This window comes from Moschus berezovskii, chromosome 1, assembly GCF_049115385.1.
Source record: "Moschus berezovskii isolate FMDL1 chromosome 1, NW_MosBer_1.0, whole genome shotgun sequence".
Lineage (NCBI taxonomy): Eukaryota > Metazoa > Chordata > Mammalia > Artiodactyla > Moschidae > Moschus > Moschus berezovskii.
In genome coordinates this window covers 161,872,875-161,900,056 of record NC_142460.1, presented here as the reverse complement: position 1 = coordinate 161,900,056, position 27,182 = coordinate 161,872,875, and the positions used below count along the sequence as shown (strand labels likewise).

Here is a 27,182-nt window from a genome sequence, read left to right as displayed (position 1 = left end):
CTAGCTACTTATTTTCAAGTCATATGGGTGAGAAGAGAACTTACAGCACACATCCACATCTCTGAACAAGAGGAATAAAGAGAGTTTACATACCTTTACTAAGCAATTTTTGTGTCCAGGTACAGAACCATTGACATAGATTATATTGTGCTTTGTGTTTATTCGCCACACCTAAAGTAGAAATAAAATCAAACTTTAAGAGTTGAAAGTATGAGAATATACTTACATTAATGCAAACAAAAGCTGAGGCTATAAGTAGTCTGGAGTTATAATCATGTTAGCAACTCAAAATATTGAATGAGAATAAAAATTTCAAATCCTATGGATGACTTGTGTTATAATACCACAACACTTGTCTCATATAAGTGGTAGAAAACTCTCATTTAAAGTATAAATGTGACTGAACAATCAAGACTACTAGGGTATCTCAATATCCTACTGGCACCATTAAGAGTAACAAGTGGAAATTCAAGTTTATTTTTAGTTAATATGAGCTTGCAACTAGAAACTGGGAAGCCATCATCTCTCTGGGTCTAATTTTTTAAAAAAGTGTGCTGAGCAGATGGCCTTCAAACAGATCTTTACATGGGGAAAACATTTACACAAGTGAGAATAGTCAAGAAATAGTACTGAGAAAGGGTTTGGGGGGAAATCCAGTTTGACCCACACCTCATGGGTAAATGTTAAATACTAGGGAAACTGAAATCTCTCCCGTCACACACGCATACACGAAAAGAAAATACACACAGTAGACACAAACAGATGTCTGTGTAAAGAGGAGAGTGAAAGAGTTGACTTAAAACTCAACATTCAGAAAATGAAGATCATGGCATCCGGTCCCATAACTTCATGGCAAATAGATGGGGAAACAATGGAAATAGTGAGAGACTATTTTCTTGGGCTCCAAAATCACTGCAGATGGTGACTGCAGCCATGAAATTAAAAGATGCTTGCTCCTTGGAAGGAAAGCTATGACCAACCTAGACAGCATATTAAAAAGCAGATTTGTTGACAAAGGTCCATCTAGTCAAAGGTATGGATTTTCTAGTAGCCATGTATGGATGTGAGAGTTGGACTATAAACCAAGCTGAGTGCCGAAGAATTGATGCTTTTGAGCTGTGGTGTTGGAGAAGACTCTTCAGAGTCCCCTGGACTACAAGGAGATCAAATCAGTCAATCTTACAGGTAATCAGTCCTGAATATTCATTGGAAGGACTGATGCTGAAGCTGAAACTCCAATATTTTGGCCACCTGATGTGAAGAACTGACTCATTGCAAAAGACCTTGATGCTGGGAAAGATTGAAGGTGGGAAGAGAAGGGGATGACAGAGGATGAGATGGTTGGATGGCAACACCAACTTGATAGACATAAGTTTGAGTAAGCTCTGGGAACTGGTGATAGACAGGGAAGCTTGGCATGCTGCAGTTAATGCGGTCACAAAGAGTTGGATATGACTGAGCGACTGAACTGAACTGGCACACATAAAAGAAGAGGAAAAATAATCTTAGATTATATAAAATTTAAAAAACTTCTGCTGGTTAAAATTTATAAATAACATATATCTAGAATAAGAATGAAGAAATGTGCACCAAAATGTTACCAATGATTATCTTCGGAGGTGGTTCTTTTGAATGGCTTATTTTCTTCTTTGTACTTTCTATGTGTTTCATATATATACACAGATTAGTTGTTTTAATAAAAATATAATTATATGGCACCTATTATCTACAACTCATTTTCACTTAGATATTACATATATTCCTCAAGTTCAAAGAGAGTGAATTTAACTCCCCCCTTTTAAATATATGATTATATATTGTATAGCACAATGCTTTTTTAGTACTTTTCCCCCTATTTTGATTGTCTCTATTGTCTCCCTCTCTTCTTTTCCTCACCCACATCCACCCACACATTTGACATTTAATCAAAAATAATCTGGTATGGATGGCATCACTGACTCTGGACTTGAGTCTGAGTGAGCTCCGGGAGTTGGTGATGGACAGGGAGGCCTGGCGTGCTGTGATTCATGGGGTCGCGGAGAGTCGGACACCACTGAGCGACTGAACTGAACTGAACTGAACTGAATCTGGTATATAACCATCTACTTTGTGTTTACATGGCGTGGCAACATATATGTAGGGAGCTTATGTTTATTATAAGAGTATTACACATAATGTTCTGAATATTTATTTTCTCACATAACACCTTGTGGAAATCTTCCAGGTCAAATAATAGATAATTAACCTTTTCTTTTTAATGAGTGCATTTTCTAAGGCTTGGATATTAAATGAATATATATGATAGCAACCCCAATGCATGCGCACACACACACAGAGCTCATGTAGCCCCACCCCTCAATAATTGTAAAACCATACACTGACACGTTAAATACATATACTGTTGCATTTGCATTTAGGCATTAATTTATTCCTAAAAAGAGTCGCTCCAGAAACTTACTTTTAGTCCAAATGCTGTCCTATCCACATTCCCCAACTGTCCAGGCATTTTAGTTCCAGGCCAGACTCTGGCAACATCCTAAAGAAGAGAACCCAAATTAGCACTTTTCAAGTCGCGCCTCTCAATTTCAAACAGTACCAATGAAACCAAAATGCAAATAAGAAATAAGTCATAAAAATATTCCATGCCCTCCCTCCACCTGCTAGGCCCCAGTAAAAAACTAAGCATGGATTTAGTCACATTTACCCCTAGAAAATTCCCTTTCTAAATTAGATTAGAACAATAAAAACACAAACTGAGAACATCTTTAGGAGAAAACGTCAGGAACAAGAGAGAGTAGCAAACGAGGTGTTAAGGACATACAAACACATCTCACTATCATTCAAAGAAAAAATGTGGACTGCCTGGCCTGTTTTCATGAATCTTCTGTAATACCTGACTTGAACTCCATCCATCCACTGCAGCTGGAATGGTCCTACTCTCCCACCCCTTCTTTTGATGTTACTATCTTTCTGCAGAGTGACTGAAGGACAGACTCAGTTATCTCCAACAGTGAGAAACTTGGCTTCCATTATCAATATATTTATTCATCTGGTCAATCCTACAGTTCACAGAAAATTATCTCAGAATGGCTAATTAACACTACTTCAAAAAACATAATTAGAACTCAATACTTGCACACAGAACATTTTAAATTCAGATTCTGGGTATACAGCTAACAACTGTATTCACAAGTTACTTGAGTTAGTCCACTCCAGTCCTCCACTTTAGTGAGGGTCTGTTACTCATCTGAAATAGGTTCATTTTCTAATTATATTCCATTATGGATCCCTCCACCTCTGTTTTTATTTTACTTTGAATATGTAAAACATTAACATGGTTCCAAAGTAAAAAGTGTAATAAAAAAGTATATCTTCAGCATCACTCCTGCCACTACTGAGCTCTTCAACACTTTTCTAACTCATCCTTAGTAGGCAATCAATCTTATTAGTTTCTGGTTTATCTTTTTTGTCCTTCTTTTTGCAAAAATAAGCAGGTAACGTGTGTATTTGTTATATCCTGGAAATCATGTCATTGTTTCACAATGACCTTGCTGTTTTTCAGCTGCATAGTATTCCACTATACTTGGGAGTTCGGATCCGAACTCCCAGGTATGAACATTTATGCTTATAAATTACAAATAATGTTATAATGACTAATTTTGTACAACTGCATCTTTATATTTTTGGGAGAATATCTTTAGGGTAAATTCTGAGAAGTAGGATTGCTGTGTCAAAAGCAAATACATGGGTAGTTTGTTAGATATCACCACATTTCCCCCAATAAAGAATACACTCTATTTCCAGCAGCAATGGATGAGAGAACATCCTTGCCAAGAGAGTGGAAAAAATTAAACACCTTGACAGCATAATCTGCTAGGTGAGAAATTAACTCAAGAGTGTTTTTAAACTGTATCACTCTTATAAATAGAGTACATTATCAAGCTTTAGAACTGACCTTGCATCCTCTGATGCTCCGAAGAGTAACCCTTCTCCAGGTTTTTTAGGCTATACCTTTGGGAGAGGTGTTCACTAGGGCTGAATTAGTAGTAGAAAACTCCTTCTCTTCTTCTTATGCCCCTATTGCCTATTTCTCATTTCTTTCTCTACTACTTTCCCTTTTATCATTATATTGTCCTTGACAACTTTTACCAATGGTCTCTTTTAAGGCAGAAACAAATCTGTTAAGGAACCAGTGAGGCCAGATGGAAGGGCACTCTGATCCCTATTCACTTTAGCGGACTTCAGAGTATAGCATGGGAGGCAAAGATGGGAAAGAAAGTAGACAGACAGTACTGAGAACATTGGCTGTAAGTACATAAGATATAACCAGATAATTCACACCTGGCTTTGGAAAGTAAAAAAGGCCAGAACCCACAGACGTGTGACTTTTACTAGGACCCACCTGAAATAAGATTCAAAATATGTGACTCGATCCCAAAGACAGACCAAAGCACCATAGGCACAAAAGCTGAATCTTCACCACTAAAAAGAGGATCACTAACTTATACTTACACCAGTTGAAATAGCTCCAGGCCTCCTGTGGGTTTTTGTTTGACCATGAGTAGCCGGCTGGCCTTTAAATCCCCATCTTTTCATGACACCTTGAAAACCTTTACCAATACTGAGCAAGATAAATCGGTTACAATTCACATAATGAAGAGAGGTAAAATATCCCCAACTGCATACTCTGATAGTATTTTAGAGTTTCAGCAAAGTTCCTTATCCAAATAACTAGAAAAGGCCATATAAGCAAAATTGCAAATGAATATGCCTTTATCTTTCTCCTGATTGCTGAAGTCCACTTTCTGAAGTCTCATTCTATATAAAGATCATAAGACAACAGCAAGTTAAGCAGAAGTTCTATCATCCTAATCCTATGTAACAACACAATAAAAGTGGGACATTTTAGAAGTTCAAGGTACTTCAAGAGATGCAGCAGGCAACCATTAAGATCCCCACCTCCTACAAAGCAACTGTACTCCAATAAAAATTAAAAAAGCAAAACAAAAAAAATCCCCTACCTCCCAGTATGCATGCCCCTGTATGATCAATCACCTCCCCTTGAGTCTGTGTAGAACAGCAACTCAACTCTAAGCAATAAACTATGGCAGAAGTGATAAACATCACCTCTGACTCTACATTACAAAGAAACTGGCTTCCTCTCTGTGCTCTCAGCTCTCAAAGAAGCCAGGTGCCATAACAATAGCTATCCTATTGAGAGTCATGCAGCAAAGACCTCTGTAGCCAACAACTGTGGGCCTGATGCTCACCAGTGGCCACATTAATGAGCTTGCAGGCAATTCTCCCCAAGTTGAACTCGGAGATGACTGCAGTCTTGAGTGATGCGTCAGCTGCAGCTTCGTGAGAGACCCTGAGCCAGAGGCACCCAGCTAAGCTGTACTGGGAGTCATGATCACAGAAACTGTGAGGTAATAAATGCGTATTGTTTCAGGCTATTGTGTTTTAAAACTCTAGGCAGGAATATACAATAGAACATGAAATAAAATATTAATAATGCCCTAAATGCTCAGCAAGATGAGAAGTTGGATCTTGGTTTCAAGGTCTGAGTCAGAAGCCAATGGAGAAATAAAATCAGACACTATCAATTTCTTAAAAGTCTAATATTTCAATTTTTAAACAAAACCATTCTATTGTCAAATTCTGCTAACTAGAGAAACATCATGTAATGTAGACAGAAACAATACTAAGGTTCAAACAGTATTAAAGTTTGTCTGTGATTGTCAAATGTATCAGGACGAATGGTACAAAGAAATGCCTAGAATGAGTTGTAAGATTCTATCAGGCATATTTTATAGACCCTTAAGATAAAAACAATTTCTCTACTTTTCATTAGATATTAATAATATGTCAACATTTTTTAATGTTATGTTCCCTTAATTTAACAAAGCTATCACTAAATAAATAATCATCAGAGAGTAATGGATTGAAGTAAATAAGCCCACCTAACTAAGATGACTTGTTTTAGACAAATCAAGATGATATCAACATAAAAACAATACGAATATTTATAGGAAATAACAGCTGAATATTATCAAATCGAAGGTCAAAGCTATTTGTATATGAATAATTTCAATGTAGCTTTTTTTCACATTAATCAACTAACACATCACTTATGGTATACACTGACCAGCATATCTTGTTTTATTGTGTTCCAGAGATGCTGTGGATTTTACAATTTGAAAGGTTTGTGGCAACCTTGTGTGATCAGATGACGGTTTCTTTTTAAGCCAGAAGTATTTTTAAATTAAGGCACATAAATTGATTTTTAGACATCATGCTATTGCACACTTAACAGACTATAATACAGTGTAAACATAACTTGTACATGCACTAGGAAATGAAAAAATCTGTTTGACTTGCTTTACCACAGTGGTCTGGAACTGAACTATAATATATCCAAGGTGTGCCTGTACATAATTTTTTTTGGCCTCAAGAACTCAAAATAATGCTTATCCTTGATCAAAGAGGTAAAGTAGAAATTTAATGAATTTCAATATTCACTGAAAAGTCACCATAAACTTTGCAAGATTAGCATCTGGGAAATAAATAATAAAATATTTCACTGCAGTTTTGCTTCAGAAACTTAACACTGAATTTTAGAATGTGTTTGAAAAATTTAAAAATAGAATTTAAAAATAGAAAAGTACCTAAAAAGTCATTTGAACTTATACTGTTCAGCAAATAACACTTTAAAGAAAAAAGGGAAGGGAGTGGCAATGCCAAATCTAAAGTGAGCATGGTTTCAAAATACTAACAGTGGTCATTCTTGGTGGAAAGTTTGTTGTTACCTTCTGAGTTCTCAAACTGATTCAGCTCCTGCTTACAGAGAGAGAATGCAAGTGTGCACTGGTAAAAAAAAACATTCTGGGTAAATTTCAGAAGATAATTTAGCTCATTTTACCAGCAGATGATTACAAAATCAAAGTGGTATCCTGGAAGTGTTAATTACTGTCAGCTAATTACAGACTGTTTTTCAATATAGTTCTAGAACACATCATGTTGTTATAGTGCGTATAATGGGAGCCTCTTCAATAAATAACCTTTAAACAAAAGGATAAGACACACATGATGTGACAAATCACTGGCTGAACTGAGACCATAGAGAACAAAAGGCACCTGTTGCTCCGGGGTGGGGGGTGGGGGTGCAGAACAGGTGTCTATTCCTTTGTTTCTCTCAGTTGTCACCCAACTGGAGAACAAAAACAAGACAAAAGCAGGAAGTGAAGGAATATACACTTAGTATACCCATGCACAGTTCCAGCATAGCATTGTCACCAGTCGCATAAAATAAAACCTTCAGCTCACTAAAAGGGATATAAAATACATAATATGCTTTAATCTCACCCACCCCTTTTTTGCTGCCATTTTTAGTTAAAGACAGCAGAATAAATGAAACAAAGGAAAATTCAAATCAGCTCGGAACACAATGTTAAGGTCCAAATCTAGTGAAACATATGTGAAAATTAGGAAAACATAAAAAGTGTACTTTATTTACAGCATTCATACTTGCTAAAACAAAACTTCAAAAAATCTCAGAGATACGATTTAAATTTAGACTTTATTGTCCTGTTTCTTGGTGTTTTTCCTCACTGTACTTTAAGCTCATGAAGCACAGGGATTGTGCAGCATCTGAAAGTAGCACCCTACCTTGAGAACTGAGTAACTCTGTTACTGGCTTTAACTGTGTCTGGAAGAAATAATTATTTCCTTGATTTGGCCCTATAGTTTTCTTTTTTTTTTTCTTAATTTTTATTTTTATTGGAGGCTAATTATTTTACAATATTATATTGGTTGGTTTTGCCATACATTGACATGAATCCGCCCCGGGTGTACATGAGTTCCCCCTCCTGAACCCCCCTCCCACCTCCCTCCTCCCCTTATCCTCCCTCTGGGTCATCCCCGCACACCAGCCCCGAGCATCCTGTAACATGCATCGACCCTGAACTGGCGATTCGTTTCACATATGATAATATACATATTTCAATGCCATTCTCCCAAACCATCCCACCCTCACCCTCTCCCACAGAGTCCCAAAGACTGTTCTATATATCTGTGTCTCTTTTGCTGTCTTGTATACAGGGTTATCATTTGCATCTTTCTATATTCCGTATATATGTGTTAGTATATTGTATTGGTGTTTTTCTTTCTGGCTTACTTCATTCTGTATAATAGGCTCTACTTTCATCCACCTCATTAGAACTGGTTCAAATGCATTCTTTTTAATGGTTGAGTAATACTCCATTGTGTATATGTACCAAAGCTTTCTTATCCATTCGTCTGCAGATGGATATCTAGGTTGCTTCCTGACTTGGCCCTATAGTTTTCAAATGCTATATATAATGGGCTTTTTAATAAAAGTTTAAGAAGACTGTATTAAGAAAAGGGGAGGAAGGGCGTGAAGGTCTGACTGTTAAGAATCTTGAAGAAGAGAATGTATAATTTAGTGTTTCTAACTGTATTCCATAAATCTCCAGAGATTAGTACTATGAATTTCATTTCCCTGTCACACTCTGATGAACATCTAAATGTCTACCAGCAGATACAAAGATTTAATACACACCCATCAAACATTTCCCTACTTAGTGGGTAACTGCCTTTGATTGCATGGTTCTGGATACACTTGTATATGAGGATAGAATAGTCTATGAGGTCTATAGGTGAGGAGTACTCTCAAGTTCATCCATTCTGAGTCCTCTGAGGAATTTTGAAGGAATTTCACCAAGTCTTGCCCTGGCCACTGAAGACCTCTGTAAATGTCTGAAGTCAGCTTCTACCCAATGCAGGGTTCTTGTCTAACCCTATTCAATCAGCAAAGTAAAACAGCTCCTGAGCACACAGGTAAGTCATTGTGGAACGTTTCAGGTGCTCTGCATTTCATCACACACAAGGTAAAAGCTAGCATGGAAGATCTGTTTGGCTGTTCCTCTCCAGGATGAATTTGTGACAGCGTGACCTGAACAGGAGGTATTCTGTTTCTGTTGAAAAACGATAAAGCTACAAACTACCAACAAAAACTATAAAACTATCAATGTCTTGGAATATTTTTATCAACAACTGACTGCTAAGTGTGCACTGCTTACAGCTTCCTGACATTAAATCTAGATAATTCAACAGTTGTTGTTTAAGTTGCTAAGTTGTGTCCAACTCTTTTGCGACCCTATGGACTATATCCTGCCAGGATCCTCTGTCCATGGGATTCTCCAGGCAAAAATACTAGAGTCGGTTGCCGTTCCTTCTCCAGGGGATCTTCCTGACACAGGGATTGAACCTGTGTCTCCGGCATTGCAGGCAGATTCTTTACCATCTGAACCACCAGGGAAGCCCCTCATTCAGTAGGACAAAGAGCCAAATGTTCAGTGATTCTTTTGGGCCCTTTTATAGAAGGGAGCATTTTCTGGCTGTCCTAACTAAACCTAGACACCATCTTTGCTGTCCTAAGTTCAGTCTGCTCTTCTCGAAACAGAAAACTCAAATAATTCTGTAACATCATGAAAAGACAAAACAGTTTTCTGAGTATTACTTCTTCATTAATATAGAAAACAGTGAATTATGCCACTTGGGAAATTGAGGGATTACTTTTTGGAAAGAGATTTATATAACTGAAAGGAACTTAGAAATATGTAGAATCTAGAAAAAAAGTGATACAAATGAACTTATTTAAAAAACAGAAATAGACTCATAGATACAAAACACAAACTGAGAGTTACCAAAGGGGAAAAGGGTAGGAGAGGGATAAGTTAGGAATTCAGGATTAGCAGATACAAACTACCATATATACAACAGATAATCAACAAAGTCCCACCATATAGTACAGGGAACTATATTCAGTATCCCATGATAAACCATAAGGAAAAGAAATATGAAAAAGGATGTATATATATAACACAATCACTTTGCTGTATACCTGAAACTAACATAATATTGTCAATCAACTGTACTTTATTTAAAAAAAAAAAGAAACACATTTTTTTTTTAAAAAAGAAGAAACTTAGAAACCATTTAATCCTAAACCTTTATGTTAAAGATAAGTTAAGCCACTTGCCCAAGGTTAAATCCCTGGTAAATGAAAGCATCTGGTTCTGCGTTCAACCCAGGTCACAATGCCTCCTGATAAACAGAGTAAAGCAAAAATAAAGTAGCATATCAGGTAAGCATGGAGCTATTTCAAGGGCATCCTCATTACACTGTAAATTCTAGATGTGGCAGGTATTATATATTCATAAAATTACCTAGAGTGCTTTGCAAAGTTACTACTTGGCTATACAAAACAGTTTAAGAGGCAATAACTTGATGTATTAGAAAGTACCACAATTGAATTCTAAATAACTTAATGTAGTTAATTCATTTTAAAAGATATTTCCTATTGAGGAAAACATAGATTTTTCCTTTAAAATTGTGAAACCAAAAAAAAGAAAAAGAAACAAATGAGAAAACAGTAATAGTGATAGCAGCCGATACTTTCAAGCATTTACTACATCCCAGATCTTGAGCTAAGAGCCTTATGTGCATTATTTCATTCAATCTTAACACTAGGAGGCTATGGGGCAGGTGGTATGATTAGTCTTATATTAAAGATGAGGCTCTTGATGAAAGTGAATGAGGTGAGTGAAAAAGCTGGCTTAAAATTCAATATTCAAGAAACAAAGATCATGGCATCCAGTCCCATGACTTCATGGCAAACACAATGGGGAAAACATGGAAACAGTGAGACACTTTATTTTCTTGGGCTCCAAAATCACTGTGAATGGTGACTGCAGTCATGAAATTAAAAGACGCTTGCTGCTTGGAAGGAAAGCTATGACCAATCTAGACAGCACATGAAAACAGGAGAGTTATCACTTCGCCAATAAAGGTCCATATAGTCAAAGCTATGGTTTTTCCAGTAGTCATGGATGTGAGAGTTGGACCATAAAGAAGGCTGAGCACTGAAGAACTGATGCTTTCTAACTGTGATGTTAGAGAAGACTCTTGAGAGTCCTGTGGACAGCAAGGAGATCAAACCCGTCAGTCCTAAAGGAAACCAACCCTGAATATTCATTGGAAGGACTGATGCTGAAGCTCCAGTACTTTGGCCACCTGATGTGAAGAGCCAGCTCATTGGAAAGGACTGTGATGCTGGCTAAGATTGAAGGCGGGAGAAGTGGGAGACAGGATGAGATGGCTGGATGGCATCGCGGATTCAATGGGCATGAGTTTGAGCAAACTCCAGGAGACAGTGAAGGACAGGGAAGCCTGGTGTGCTGCAGTCTGTGGGGTGGCAGAGTCGGACATGACTAAGCAGCTGAGCAACAACAAAGCTGAGGTGACAGAGAGGTTAAGAGAGCCGTCTAGGTCACAGAGCTGCGAGAAGCAGAGCCATGCTTTGACCTCGCTCCCTACACCAGCTCACTTTGATCGACTGAAAACAAACTGTTTTTCTCACATAGACTGTTTTCCTCTACAGTTTACTCATTTAGAAAATGTTTTCACTAGTGTGCTTAAAATTTTACTGCTTTGAATAACCAGTAAGTAAAGTAATTTATTAAAATGTGCAGGGCTGGAGAACAACTGTTCCCTGAAAGAAGCATGTATCTTGTTTTCCCTTGAGCTTCTGACTATGTGGAAGCACCCTTCTCTGACAGTATGCAGGACTGAGCACACAGTTCAAAAGGGTCTCTGTTTTGTTAAGAACCTACCTAGCTTTTTAATCACCTGAAGGCTCTGATGGACAATATTTCTGTACATATTTTGATGTTTTAATGAAAGAACCCAAATTAACTCTTCCCTACTCCTTTCATTTCTACTACCAGTGACAACATTATCAAAGTAAGTACCCTGTCTGTCTCTCCTGGCAGCTGCTTCTCTTTGGGCTTCCCAGGTGGCTCAGTGGTAAAGAATCTGCCTGCCAATGCAGGAGACACAAGAGATGTGGGTTCGATCCCTGGGTCAGGAAGATTCCCTGGAGAAGGAAATGGCAACCCACTCCAGTATTCTTGCCTGGGAAATCCCATGGACAGAGGAGCCTGGTGGGCTACAGTCCACTGCGTCACAAAGTATCGAACAAGACTGAGCATACATACATATTTTTCTGTTTTGAGCCAAAGGGTAATGAGAATTTAAAGGACACTGATAACTTCAAAAACAGTAAGATTATGTCAGAAATTGCTATTTAAGTAATAAGATTATGCCTGAAAACATATGGGTTGTTTTCATTAGCCCAGACTCATAGACAGATTTTTAGATGATCTTACATACAGAAAGAAAAAAATCTTTTAAGTAACTGAATGAACTGTTTTCTGATTTCAATCTGTGCTTTGAGAAATTACTTCAGGCATGCCACTGTCATGAATTCAAAGTTCAGTAAGACACCTGGCAGGAAAGTGTCCCATGCCCACCAGTATGGGCTCATCACCATCACCAGTGTCTTCTAAGTTCTTTAAGAGAGACCTAACATTTTTCTCCTTCCAAGGAGCAAGCGTCTTTTAATTTCATGGCTGCAATCAGCATCCGCAGTGATTTTGGAGCCCAAAAAAACAAAGTCTGACACTGTTTCCACTGTTTTTCCATCTATTTCCCATGAAGTGATGGGACCAGATGCCATGATCTTTGTTTTCTGAATGTTGAGCTTCAAGCCAACCTTTTCACTCTCCTCTTTCACTTTCATCAAGAGGCTTTTGAGTTCCTCTTCACTTTCTGCCATAAGGGTAGTGTCATCTGCATATCTGAGGTTATTGATATTTCTCCCAGCAATCTTGATTCCAGCTTGTGCTTCTTCCAGCCCAGCGTTCCTCATGATGTACTCTGCATATAAGTTAAATAAGCAAGGTGACAATATACAACCTTGACGCACTCCTTTTCCTATTTGGAACCAGTCTGTTGTTCCATGACCGGTTCTAACTGTTGCTTCCTGACCTGCATACAGGTTTCTCAAGAGGCAGGTCAGGTGGTCTGGGATTCCCATCTCTTTCAGAATGTTCCACAGTTTATTGTGATCCACACAGTCAAAGGCTTTGGCATAGTCAATGAAGCAGAAATAGATGTTTTTCTGAAACTCTCTTGCTTTCTCCATGATCCAGCGGATGTTGGCAATTTGATCTCTGGTGCCTCTGCCTTTTCTAAAACCTGCTTGAACATCTGGGAGTTCACGGTTTACATACTGCTGAAGCCTGGCTTGGAGAATTTTGAGCATGACTTTACTAGCGTGTGAGATGAGTGCAATTGTGCGGTAGTTTGAGCATTCTTTGGCATTGCCTTTCTTTGGGATTGGAAGGAAGACTGACCAGGAAAGTTATGACCAACCTTGATAGTATATTAAAAAGCAGAGACATTACTTTGCCGACCAAGGTCCGTCTAGTCAAGGCAATGGTTTTTCCCGTGGTCATGTATGGATGTGAGAGTTGGACTGTGAAGAAAGCTGATCGCCGAAGAATCGATGCTTTTGAACTGTGGTGTTGGAGAAGACTCTTGAGAGTCCCTTATACTGCAAGGAGATCCAACCAGTCCATTCTAAAGGAGATCAATCCTGGATGTTCACTGGAGGGACTGATGCTAAAGCTGAAACTCCAATACTTTGGCCACCTCATGAGACGAGTTGACTCACTGGAAAAGACTCTGATGCTGGGAAAGGTTGGGGGCGGGAGGAGAAGGGGACGACGGAGAATGAGATGGCTGGATGGCATCACCGACTCTGTGGACATGAGTTTGAGTGTACTCCGGGAGTTGGTGATGGACAGGGAGGCCTGGCGTGCTGTGATTCATGGGGTCGCGGAGAGTCGGACACGACTGAGCGACTGAACTGAACTGAACATTTTTCTCCTAAACAATGCAGAATGTGTATTTACAGTTTTCTTTTTATCTTACTTTCATTCTTTCCTGAGTGTTCTCGTTTAAAAAAAAGAGAAACTCAAAAGTTAAAATAAGCACTGCTAGAATTCAACAGAAAACAATGGACTAAACATCGTATGTTAAGGGTAGAATCAATAGTCATACTTTATCTTAGTGACTCTTTCTACATTATCTAGAGATGTTTCCTCCTCAAAATTGAGAGAGAAAGAAAGGGAAAAACGTTGAACCTCCAAACCCATCATCTGTTAGAAATTACAGTGGAATCACCATTACAGAACAAAGAATATAGTCTTTAAAAGGGGCCTAGTACACCAGGTAGTACCACTACCTGGCGGCAGTTGTGGTGGTGTGGGGAATGCATCATTATATATGCTAGAATTAGAATAAATTACATAAAACTGATACATTTCAAAGACTGAGACTTATTGTCTATTTATAGAATAATGAAAACTGAAAAATTATTCTGATAGAATAGTTTTACATATTAGATGTTAAGGATCTTTCCCACATAATCTAAATAGAATTTGTATTCTCAGACTCTTTAGATAAAAAACTATTTCTGGTTTAAAAATACAGCACAGGTAAATATAATTTTTTTTTCAACGTAAGCAGATTTTCCCGGAGAAGGCAATGGCAAGCCACTCCAGTACTACTGCCTAGGAAATCCCATGGATGGAGGAGCCTGGTAGGCTGCAGTCGGTGGGGTCGCTGGGGGTCAGACATGACTGAGCGACTTCACTTTCACTTTTCACTTTCACACATTGGAGAAGGAAATGGCAACCCACTCCAGTGTTCTTGCCTGGAGAATCCCAGGGACGGGGGAGCCTGGTGGGCTTCCGTCTATGGGGTCACACAGAGTCGGACACGACTGAAGTGACTTAGCAGCAGCAGCAGCAAGCAGATTTTCCAATGTAATCATTAAAAGAGGAACATTTTAAAAATGCAGGGAAGCCTGCTGTGGACTGTGGGCCCCGGGTCAATACAGGTCCTCAAGATGGTTAGATGGAAACTTGCTCTAAAAGCCACTGACTAGGTAGCTTTCAGGGAGATTATCTCCCTAAGGCCGCTGCTAATTCCTTGAAATTCTGGAATGAGACCCTCACCTCCAGGTTGGCTAACCTGCCTGAGAAACCACCTGCCATTGACTGGGCTTACAAGGCCAATGTGGCAAAGGCTGGCTTGAAAGATGACTTTGAGAAGAAGTTAATGCCCCAAAGGTTCCTATGCCAGAGGATAAACACACTGCCCAGGTAGACACTGAAGAAAAAGAAGATGTGAAAAAGCTGTGCTGAGTTTCTGTCTCTCTCAAAGACCAGAAGTGAGGAATATGAGAAAGAGCTGGAGAAGATGAGGAACGTAATAACACTTGATCAGATGACCACTGAGGACTTGAATGACGTTTTCCCAGAAACCATATTAGACAAGAAAAAGTACTCCTACTAGCCTCACAAGCCAATTGAGAATTTATAAACTTCAGTCTGGGAGAAGGCTCTGGCCCCTGAATTATAAACTCTGGACATTAAAGATAAGTACATAGTGAAAAGACAATTTAAGGAAGTCTTCAAGAAGAGGCTTCTAGCCATAAACAGGAACACATCTGAGCCAGTTCTAATGAGGCAGATGAACCTAGAGTCTATTATGCAGAATGAAGTAAGTCAGAAAGACAAAAACAAATATCGTATATTAATGCATATATATGGAATGTAGAAAGATGGTGCTGAGGAACCTATTTGCAGAGCAGCAGTGGAGATGCAGACATAGAGAACAGACTTGGGGACACAATGGGTGGGATGGGACAAATGGAGAGTAGCATGAAAACATACACATTTACCACATGTAAAACAGACAGCCAGTGGGAACTTGCTGTGTGACGCAGGGACTCGAGCTGAGGCTTTGTGACAACCTAGAGGGGCGATAGAGGTTCAAGAGGGAAGGGACATATGTATACCTATGGCTGATTCACGTTGATGCATGGCAGAAACCAACGCAATACTGTAAAGCAATTATCCTCCAATTAAAAATAAATAAATTTTTTTAAAATGTAAAAAAAGGGGGGGTTGCCAGTGTTGGTTACTGGTCACTTAAAATGTCTGTGGACAATTTCGTTCTTCAAGCAGATAGATTCTATTAACACTATATTTTCTTAAATTAGCATTTTTCCATTTTAAATTTTTCTTAAGTTATTTCTAACACATATTTAATCCAGTAATTAAAACTTAAAGTATACAGTAAAAATTTTGAAATACTAAAAATGTAAGTGTAGACTTAACAATTAAATATAATTATTACAATATGAGAAAAATAAATTTCAATTAGAAACAAATCTCAAATTAATCTCTAATGGAAAGGAGAAGATGAAGCTAGTTACTAAGGAGACCAGTTTTCAGTTTCGTGCTAACTAAAATGTGGGTAATACACAGGCTTACTTTTACTGCAATGTTGTTTGAAATCAGACTGATCAGACTTGCGTATGATGCAAGTAAAACAGATGTCCGTATGTTATCACTTGAGTTCAGTTCAGTTCAGGTGCTCAGTCATGTCGGAACCCATGGACTGCAGCACACCAGGCTCCCCTGTCCATCATCAACCCCTGGAGCTTGCTCAAACACATGTCCATTGATGGGTGATGCCATCCAACCATCTCATCCTCTGTCATCCCTTTCTCCTGCCTTCAATCTTTCCCAGTATCAGGGTCTTTCCCAATGGGTCAGCTCTCCACATCAGGTGGCCAAAGTATTGGAACTTCAGCTTCAGCATCAGTCCTTCCAATGAATATTCAGGACTGATTTCCTTTAGGACGGACTGGTTGGATCTCCTTGCAGTCCAAGGGACTCTCAATAATCTTCTCCAACACCACAGTTCAAAAGCATCAATTCTTTGGTGCTCAGCTTTCTTTATGATCCAAATCTCACATCCATACACAACTACTGGAAAAACCACACCTTTGACTAGATGGACCTTTGTTGGCAAAGTAATGTCTCTGCTTTTTAATAAGTTGTCTAGGTTGGTCATAGCTTTTCTTCCAAGGAGCAAGCGTCTTTTAATTTCATGGCTGCAGTCACCATCCACAGTGATTGTGGAGCCCAAAAAAATAAAGTCAGCCACTGTTTCCATTGTTTCCCCACCTAATTGCCATGGAGTGATGGGACCGGATGCCATGATCTTCATTTTTTGAATGCTGAGTTTTAAGCCAACTTTTTCACTCTCCTCTTTCACTTTCATCAAGAGGCTCTTTAGTTCTTCTTCACTTTCTGCCATAAGAGTGGTGTCATCTGCATATCTGAGGTTATTGATATTTCTCCCAGTAATCTTGATTCCAGCTTGTGCTTCATCCAGCTCAGCATTTCACATGATTTACTCTGCATATAAGTTAAATAAGCAGGGTGACAATATTCAGCCTGACATACTCCTTTCCCAATTTGGAACCAGTCTGTTGCTCCATGTCTGGTTCTAACTGTTGCTTCTTGACCTGCATACAGATTTCTCAGGACTAATTTGAGTAGAGCTGAGAAAAGGCAGGCACTGGGACTCTGTGCTGGGTAAAGGAGCACAGAAAAGCAAGTTCACTGATGAGCTCCTGACTGTTCTTCAGTCCACTGGTTCTCAGTGTGGTCCCTGGACTAGCAGCATCCACACAACCTGGGAACTGGTTGGAAATGCAAATTCTCAGGTACTTTCCCAGATCGAATCAATCTGAAGATTGGAAGTAGATAGAAGATTGTTTAACAAGCCTTCCTGGAGATGCTGAAGCCCACTCAAGTGTGGGAACTGATGCTCCAGGCTATGAACCCTGGCCCCTCATCTGACCTATGTCAGTGCAACACTTTTTCTCCAGTGTGTACATCTATAACATCATTAATAATCAAGATGATGGAACCCGGAAGTTTCAAAATTTTAAAACAGGGGCTGCAAAAGGAGGACAAAGTACAAAAAAGGAGGACAAAGTTGGAGCCTATGTTCAGAAGACAACGGTTCCGTTTATAGCCAACAAGGAGAAAACATTCTCACTGGCTGTAAAGGACTAAGACTCCAAGCTGGGGGAACTGTTCAAAAAGTGAGAAGCATCATGGAAAGGAGATAGAAGAATTTAAAGAGGAGAAAGAAAAGCAAGCAGACTCATGTGTGCGTGCACGTACACAGGTACACACACATATAGGGAAAGTCAATGGCAGTGACAGCTGCCACCAGGACTGTGTGCAGCTTAGATGCAAGCTGGTTCAGGAGAGATCCAAAACATCTCCACATGAGGAGGACAGAGTTCTATAAATCTGAAAGCACTTTTAAGCACCCTGAGGCCATAATAACATGCCAGCTATGAAAACTTTGCCAACCAAGGTCCGTCTAGTCAAGGCTATGGTTTTTCCCGTGGTCATGTATGGATGTGAGAGTTGGACTGTGAAGAAAGCTGATCGCCGAAGAATTGATGCTTCTGAACTGTGGTGCTGGAAAAGACTCTTGAGAGTCCCTTGGACTGCAAGGAGATCCAACCAGTCCATTCTAAAGGAGATCAATCCTGGGTGTTCATTGGAAGGACTGATGCTAAAGCTGAAACTCCAATACTTTGGCCACCTCATGTGACGAGTTGACTCACTGGAAAAGACTCTGATGCTGGGAAAGGTTGGGGGCGGGAGAAGGGGACGACAGAGAATGAGATGGCTGGATGGCATCACCGACTCTATGGACATGGGTTTGAGTGAACTCCAGGAGTGGTGATGGACAGGGAGGCCTGGCGTGCTGTGATTCACGGGGTTGCAGAGAGTCGGATACGACTGAGCGACTGAACTGAACTGATGAAAACTACAGTTACCAGCAACATTTAGTGAAAGATCAGTCTGTTTCATTTCGATCTCAGGTAATACCCCCAAAGAGATATACACTAGAGCACTGTGCACACATTATATAGTCAAACAGAAGGTGGTACAGCAGCCACACAACAAATGTAGGTCCCCCTTCTCCACAGTTGCGTTTCAACTACCCTAAAGCCTAAAGCTAGTTCCTCTCTCAGTTCTCATCAGCTGTTTAGTCCTAAGGCTGAATCCCAGGGACAAGGGAGCCTGGTGGGCTGCTGTCTGTGGGGTCGCAGAGTTGGACACGACTGAAGCAACTTAGCAGTGGCAGCAGCATACACACTCTTGTCTTCTAGATACATGCTCTTAAAACACAAAACCAACACACTCTCACAAGAAGGCTGAAGTTTTAAAAACAGCTTCTAAGAAGTTAGAAGTGAGGGGAGGGAGGTTCAAGAGGGAAGTAATATATGTATGACTTTGGCTGATCTGTATTGCTTGCTGTATGCCAGAAACCAACACAACATGGTAAAGCAATTTTCCTTCAATTAAAAAATTAAAAAAAAAAAAGAAGTCAAAGAAACCCAACAACAGCATATGAAATAAAAGCATCTACTGAACACAAGACACTAAAAAGGCTAGGCTCCAATCCAAGCTAGTCACAAACACTGCCACAAGGCGTCTGCTAACAAAGGAAACTGATTTTGTGGGGCTTCCTGAATATCTCATTTACCCCACAAAATATGTAGTGGAAAGCACACATTATTAACTCTAAGTTAACAGATTACCATGAAGTATTTTATTATATGTAATAATTTAGGAATTTAAAAAGTAAAACCATCTGATTCATAACACGTCTCCCTATCTACCCAAATCAAAGCTTTATAGTTAAAATATTTTGACTTCTTCACAAGGGCATGCAGGACAAATGTTACCATGAGACCAGTAATTTCAGAGGCCCCAGCAAGTAGGAATGAGTTCCCAACAATCAGGAAGAAGGGAGAAGGGGACGGTTCACAGCCTCTTTAAAACCTTACTCGCCTCTCCAGGCCAAAGCCCCTTCATTTCTAAAAAGCTAATCAAAACCTAAGGTCTCTAGGACCTGTGTGCCATGGCCCATATTTGAAAGTAGGCAATTATAATGAGGAAGCGAAGAAGTATCTGACTGCATTTAGGAAACTGACACTAGATTTATCTGGTTTCCGTGGATACAAGAAGCAGCTCTGGCTCAGCCACTGTGATCTAAGGTTATCCCAGAGCACCTCTAGGCTATTTTCATTTTCAAACGGTTCTCAGTGAGAATATTCCTGGAACACAGGCTGCATACCTTGTCAAATGACAAAAGGAAAACTGAGACACATAAAGCAGTGAAACTGTCGTCAATGTTAATAGAACAAGAAAAAAGAGTGAATGAGAACTTGGGAATTCCCTGGCCATCCAACGGTTAGGACTAGGTGCTTTCACTACCATGGATTGGGGGGTTCAATCCCTATAGGGGAACTTAAGATCTCACAAGCCAAGCCAAACAAAAGAATGCATGAGAGCTGATATCTGGAGTTAAGCTTAGTTAGCCTAGATCATATGGATTATAATAAATGATACTGAAAAGGCTTGGTGACTTTAATCCATAGTGAGATAACATCAACTGATTTTTAAAAGTGTTTAACTGGAGGATAACTGCTTTACAATGTTGTGTTGCTTTCTGCCACACCATGTGTTAGCCGAAGTAAACATATACCCACTTCCACTTGAGCCTCTCCTGCCCTTCCCATTCCACTCCTCTAGGTTGTCACAACTGATTTTTAAAAAACTACTTCTACAAATTCTAAAGTTTCCTGGAGATTATCCAGTCAGGGCTGAAGTTAAAGTATGATTCAAAGTCAGCATTTCTGTTAGTGACAATTAAGTGTTCATTTCTACCAAATCTGAACTCTTCTTTATGTATGACAAAATATTTTGTCCCTTCTAGTGCCAAGAGATGATGTCATGGCTACTGAAGAGGCTTAAGGTATGATTCTGTTTTCTTCTTCCAGTTTCTGATAGGGTTTCAATACAGTTCCAAAAATGCTCTACAGTACAAGATGTTTGTAATTTAACTGCTTCCTGTATCTTTTACCAACAGAATATACACAGCCTTTTGTCTTCAAATAGATGTGGGCCCAGCCCACAAGGAACTTGAGTAATGTAACCTTTCTCTTAGTCCCATCTCAAGAAGAACACATCTCAATTTAAAATGTAAACGCTTCATGCACAACTAGTTCAGTGCAATTTAAAAACTGGTACCATCAGTTACATTAATGATTAGAATTATGAATGAGAATAATGATTACTTATCTTTTATTCACTGACTTCGAAAGACTGCACTTCTTTCACTCACTCTGCTGTTTTTTAATATACAAGGAAAACAAAAGGAAAAAACGTGTTATGTGGACCTACGTTTTGGCTGTAACATCCACATATTGTCCTGGGCGAAAGTGAGCAGCATAAAGAGGAGTGCCTTTATGAAAAGAAAACAAAAAGTCAATATGAAATTTGTCAGCTCAGAAACAACTTCATTAAACAAACTAGATAGGAAGCTTTCTAGCTACCAGATTTCAAAATGTCAGGATAGCCTCTTCTGCAATTTTACTGATTAGAAACATCAACAATAAAATAATAAAACTGCTCAATAACTGCATTTTAATGGACAGTACAGAGGCTGAAATACGGGGCACATAGTGCTAGAGTGGTCAGCAGCCCACAGCCACTGACGTGCTTGTGCCGTCAAAGGCCACCATGATACTGGTTGAAACAGGCAACTCCCGTGACAACACTGTTTCTGTTGGTAAATACATGAGATTCTTTGTCTTTTTCTTGTTAATAACAATATATTAAGATATATTTCCCATTTCTAATAAGAAAAATAAAAATAAGAGAATGACTCAAAATATGTAGGATATCAAGGCTTTTCTTTTTTTCCTATTGGAGATAAGTTATCCAAAAATAGGAATCAACATTAACATCACCCAGTAAGACTTCAAAAAAAAAAAAAAAAAAAACTGGAACCAATGTAGTAGACAATATAATCAAAAGCTAATTTGTATTTGCTTTAAAACAAGGAGTGAAATGCTTCAGGGTTTCAGAGGATAAGGTCCTTTAAGTAGGACCCAACGTGGATTTATATGGGCAGAGAAAAACCTTGAATTAAGAAAAAATAGAGAGACTGAAAATGATCAAATTTCTACAAGACTGAATCACCTGAATTGATATTTGGTCATTTTTCATCCACAAAAAAAGCCCAGTATCATACAGTTTGAACTACAGCAAAAGTTGACACATACTTCATGTTTATACTAGCTAACCCCATTTACTTTACCTCAAAGATGAAACACGTGCACTTAAAAAAAATACCTTCAATTCTAGCTTTTATCAAGGTTGACTCTATCACCTCAATTAACAAGGCCTACTGCAACTGTATTCTACCTCAAGAAATTCAGTTCAGGTATTAAAATATAAAATCTTAAAACATCCTTCTACAGTCCACTTCTCAAGAACTCAAGTTCAAGACATGAGGAAGCTTTTCTAAAGTTCAAAGACATCAAAATGCCATTAACTATGTGAACCAATATAATCATATTGCCAAATCTGACTTTTTGATATTCCATGGAGTAGGTAAAATACTTTGGAATTTTTAAGTAAGAATCTTTACATCAAGGTGCCATGGTCAGTTACTTTTCTGTTTCTGGCTATATTTTCTTATTCTATCGCAGTGAGAATCTATGCCTCACTTAATAAAATACCAGCCTACAAACAGTGAACTTTACATTTTAAAAGTTCACTTACTTATTTGGAGAGGCTTTTCCAAATGTGAAACACTCTGTACATTAAAAACAAAAGCGTTCCTCCTTCTTTCATGGAGAACAAAGAGTTCTCTACAGTTCCTTCCACTTAAAAAAGAAAAAGACCCGTTTGTCCCTAGTGATTAAATCAGACACAGTTTTATATTTAAAAATAAATGTTTGGGACTTTGTATTGTGAAATCAGCTTTATTGAAAGGGCTGACATTAAACAAATCACATATTTGGGTATTTTTACCTCCCTCCTCTTCCCAATCTCAGATTACCTGGCTTAATAACAGCATTATCTGTTACATTAAACATTTTAATTTTCTGCTTTGGTGGCAATCCAAGTTCTTGGTAAAATTCCAATATAGATGTAGATTTCTAGAGGAGAAGCAGCACAAATAAACAACACATTAAATATGTGGAAATTAATGCATAGAAAACTTAATAAAAAGGTGGAATTTGATGCACAGAAATCTAAATTAAGTTACTAACAGCCCAGAAGACAAATCAGAGTGCACAAAGAGTATCCCATTCCCCTTATTTAAGGGAGGTGAGAGTTTCATCCATCACACTCTTCCCTTTTCCTCCCTGCTTTGAGCTGATAATGTTGCTTCTCACTTCACTGAAAAAATAAAACTGAGAGACGTTCCCCAAACTTTTTTCACCAAGCTGATCAAACTGCCTGCACCAGCCTTACACACTGTCATCCTCCCACCCCTCTCCAGGTGCCAAGAGGCACAGAGGGAGCTCTCAGAGAACACCAGTGCCAGGGCCTCAGCTTGGGGCCTGTAACTTCACTGGTCTAGGGGGGCAGCCAGGCAGCAGTGTGTTTGCAGCATTCCATGTTTCTGACGTGAATCTGGGGCTGGGAACTACAATGATAGATGAACTGTTGATGCTCTCATTAAAGCCAAACCCTCCACTGTGCACTAATTCTTAAGCCCTCTCACCAGTTCAGTGGCTTTACTCCTGAAATCGTCCCCACCACCTTCTGAATCAATAATTTCCCCCTTTCCACTAGAACTTTCCTATCAGCATACCAAGAATCACAATAACTCATATGAAAACAAAAACTTTTCTTCAGCCACAAACACTCCTCCCTTTCTCAAACCCACTTTCACCAGGGGCTTCTAGCCCCTGTGAAACATACTGGTTAAAATCACCAAACACACTGGCAAACGTGAGCAAAAATGGGCACAGGCAGTCACTCTTTCCTTGGAAGGCCTCCACTTGACTTCTAGCTACTACCCTCTGGTTTTTGCACAAGTTAATGACCCACTTCTCCAATATCCATCCCAAGTTCTACTCTGAACTATAGAGTCTTCTGCCCTACTGCCAAGTCAACATTTCACTTTGATATCATAGAATAATTCAAGTTCAACACGTCTTAAACTTGAACTCAACATGCCTCATACTCTATGAGGTCTGCTCGCCTCTTCTTCTGAGTCTCAACAGCAGCTCTGTACTTATGTTTAGACCAAAAATCCTGTGGTTACCTCTCTTTTGCACATTTCATGTCCATCCAACAGCCACTCCTATAGCTTTGATTTAAACACACAGGCCACACCAGCCACTTCTCACCCCCATCCCAGCCGGTTGTATATTGTCTGGATGATTTCAGTAGCCTCCTATTAGCTCTCCAGCTTCCATAATCCTGACTGACTCCCTGGCCTATTTTCCATTCACAGGCTGGCACGATCCTTCTAAACTCAAGCTATATCAATCTCCACAATGGGGTGCATCTTATGCAGAATCAAGTCCTAAGTCCTCACCTAAGTTTATAAGGTTCTACCACCACCTACTCGCACAACTTGCCCTGCCTTAGGGACAGTGTGCTCCTTACCAGTCTAAGAACTCACTAAACAACAACTTCAGGTCCTCCACACCTACTGGCCCTCTGCCTGGAAGGCCGTTCTGCTAGATTTGTTTTCTCTTTTCCTTTTCCTCTTCAAAGTCTTAAACTGCTTATCCTATTTACAGCTGTGGAAAATGTCTGCCTAAGAAGGAAACATTTTCTATGCTTTTCCAGGATTTCAATCTTCTCCCCCAGTAGGTTATGGATTCTATATGAATTCTGTATGTTATGCAAATTTAACATGTCTGTTCTTTTTAAGCCTGTACCACTTCTATCCACTGTAGATGGGAGATTTACTTTATTTAAATTTAGGAGTACACTTTTGTTAAGGAAAATTTCAAACATACGCATGAATGCTGACATTCAGAGTCAATAATTATCAAAATTTGGCCCATTTGTTTCTATTTTTTCTTCCAGTTTTATTGAGACATAACTGACATACCATACTATGTAAGTTTAAGGTATACAGAATAATGATTTGACTTACATACATCACAGAATGATTATCACAGTAAGTTTAGTGAACATTCATCATTTCATGTAGATAAAAAATTAAAGGAAAACAAATTTTTTCTTTTTGATGAAAACTCTTAGAAGATTAGCTTTCACATGTAATGCACAGTAGTATTAATTATATTTATCATATTATACATTTTAACCCTGGTATTTATTTACCTTATAACTGAAACCTTGTACCTTTCGACTGACTTCATCCAATTCCCCTTCCCCCCATCACCTGCCTCTGGTAACCACAAATCTGAAAACTTTTCCTATGAATTTGTTTTTTTAAAGTATAACTGACCTATAACACTGTTAGTTCCTGGTATAAAACAAAGTGATGCAATATTCCTATACATTACATAAGGATCAATATGATAAGCCTAGTTACCATCTGTCACATACAAAGATATTACATAATTACTGACTGTCTTCCCCTCACTGTACTTTTCATACCCATGACTCATTTATTTTGCAACTGGAAGTCTGTACCTCTTAACCTCCCTCATTTATGTCTCTCCTCATGCCTCTGCCAGATTTTGGTATGATATGCTCCCCCATTTTATTCAGGTCTCCACCCAAATATCAACCTACCTTTCTTAATTATTCTGCCTAAAATAGATAGCACCATTTTCTGTCTCTTGCAATGCCCTGAGCTCACTTTGTTAATCTTCAAAGCACTTCCCTCCATCTGTCATAATATGTATTTTTTGAGTTGTTTATTTTCTGTACAATGGCTTCTGACTCACACCCAACGGCACCAAAATGTGCGCTTCCAAAGAGCAGACACTTTGGCTGTTCCATCCAGAGCTCCTGCTGTCTGCTCTTCCCTCCACTCTCACTTTTTTGTGTGTGCTATCGTGAATATTCTTGAATAGAAGACTTTACGGACAACTTATTTCCTTAACATAATGTCCTAGTATCATTTCAAATTAACACTCTTGACATAGATTGCTGTAAGACTTACCCCAAAAGTTGTACCATTTCACATTTCCTGATGTGAAGAGCCTCTTTCATGAGAATATAATCAACAGTATTTTTCTTCCTGCTGTCCCCATCTCCCTCAGTTTCCCCTCTGATCCTACACAAAACACTTGCAGGGCCCTGATGAGCCACAGTACTCTATATATGCTTACCTGTGCCTGCCTATCCCAGTCTCTGGGTCCATAATCTCCTCCCACTATGTACCACTTTCTGTTAAATACATGCCCAGTCCCAGCTCCAGTGACGAGCCACTCTTACCTGAAGAACACACATTTGAATATGCAGCAAACTTAAGGTACTTATTAATTTCAGTTTGAAATATGAACTGTACCCCTATATAACTTACTGAGTAGGCTGCCCTTCAGTTCAGTTCAGTCACTCAGTCGTGTCTGACTCTCTGCAACCCCATGAATCACAGCACGCCAGGCCTCCCTGTCCATCACCAACTCCCGGAGTTCACTCAAACTCATGTCCATCGAGTCGGTGATGCCATCAAGCCGTCTCATTCTCTGTCATCCCCTTCTCCTCCTGCCCCCAATCCCTCACCATCAGAGTAGGTGACATGAAATTGGGTGGCACTGGCCTGAGGGCAGAGAACTTTAGTTTTGGATCAGTCCGCACTCCACCCCCTCCCTGACTTGAGAAACTCCCTAAAGTCCCACAGTGAGACCATGTAACAAATACTGAGAAGTCATGTTCCGGATGTCCACAGAAGACTGTTTTCTACCTCAAAGGCCCCTCAGAAGCTGTCCTTTCCCCCAAGACTGATAAAATACATTCATTCCTGTCACTCTCTATGGTTTCACTTCCCATATGCTGAAATCTAAGGCTGATATTCAACATCACCAAGGACCCTGCTTTTCATCTTCAATCATAGTCAATTTTTCTATGAAAGCAAACACAAAAATTTTCATTTAAAAATACAGCTCCTTGAAACAGAAATAAAAGGAATCCAGACAGGAAAGGAAGAAGTAAAACTATCACTATTTGCAGATGACATAATACTATACATGGAAAATTTTTAAAAATCTTTTAGAAAAAATGAATTCAGTAAAGTGGCAACAAACAAAATTAAATACAGAAATCTGTTGTTTTTCTATATACTAACAATGAACAGAAAGAGAAACTAAGAAAAAAAATTCCATATGCAATTGTACCCAAAAACCCAAAAACCTAGGAATAAATCAATCCTTGGACAACTAAAAGACACAGATGAAACAAACTGAAGATGACACAAAGAAATGGAAAGATATACTGTGCTAATGGACTGAAAGAATACCGTTAAGATAATCATACTACCCCAGGAGTGGTGGCGCGCTGCTTGGCGCCAGAGCAGCCAAGAGGCGATACCCCACGTCCAAGGTCAGGAGCGGCAGCCATGAAGAGATA

General features: G+C 39.1%; 1 protein-coding gene and 1 pseudogene across 1 annotated transcript in view; one reads left to right on the top strand and one right to left on the bottom strand.

Annotated features, from left to right (window-relative positions):
* MRPL3 (mitochondrial ribosomal protein L3) overlaps nucleotides 1-27,182 on the bottom strand; it is a 64,436-nt gene that overhangs the window by 19,828 nt on the left and 17,426 nt on the right. The window contains exons 5-9 of the mRNA XM_055413737.2: nucleotides 22,735-22,834; nucleotides 21,069-21,129; nucleotides 4,513-4,621; nucleotides 2,459-2,536; nucleotides 94-171 (exon numbers count right to left, since the gene is read on the bottom strand). Coding sequence (XP_055269712.1) covers nucleotides 94-171; nucleotides 2,459-2,536; nucleotides 4,513-4,621; nucleotides 21,069-21,129; nucleotides 22,735-22,834 — 426 coding nt within the window. The remainder of the gene's footprint in view (nucleotides 1-93; nucleotides 172-2,458; nucleotides 2,537-4,512; nucleotides 4,622-21,068; nucleotides 21,130-22,734; nucleotides 22,835-27,182) is intronic.
* Nucleotides 14,840-15,315, top strand: LOC129547801 (ATP synthase peripheral stalk subunit d, mitochondrial pseudogene; annotated as a pseudogene).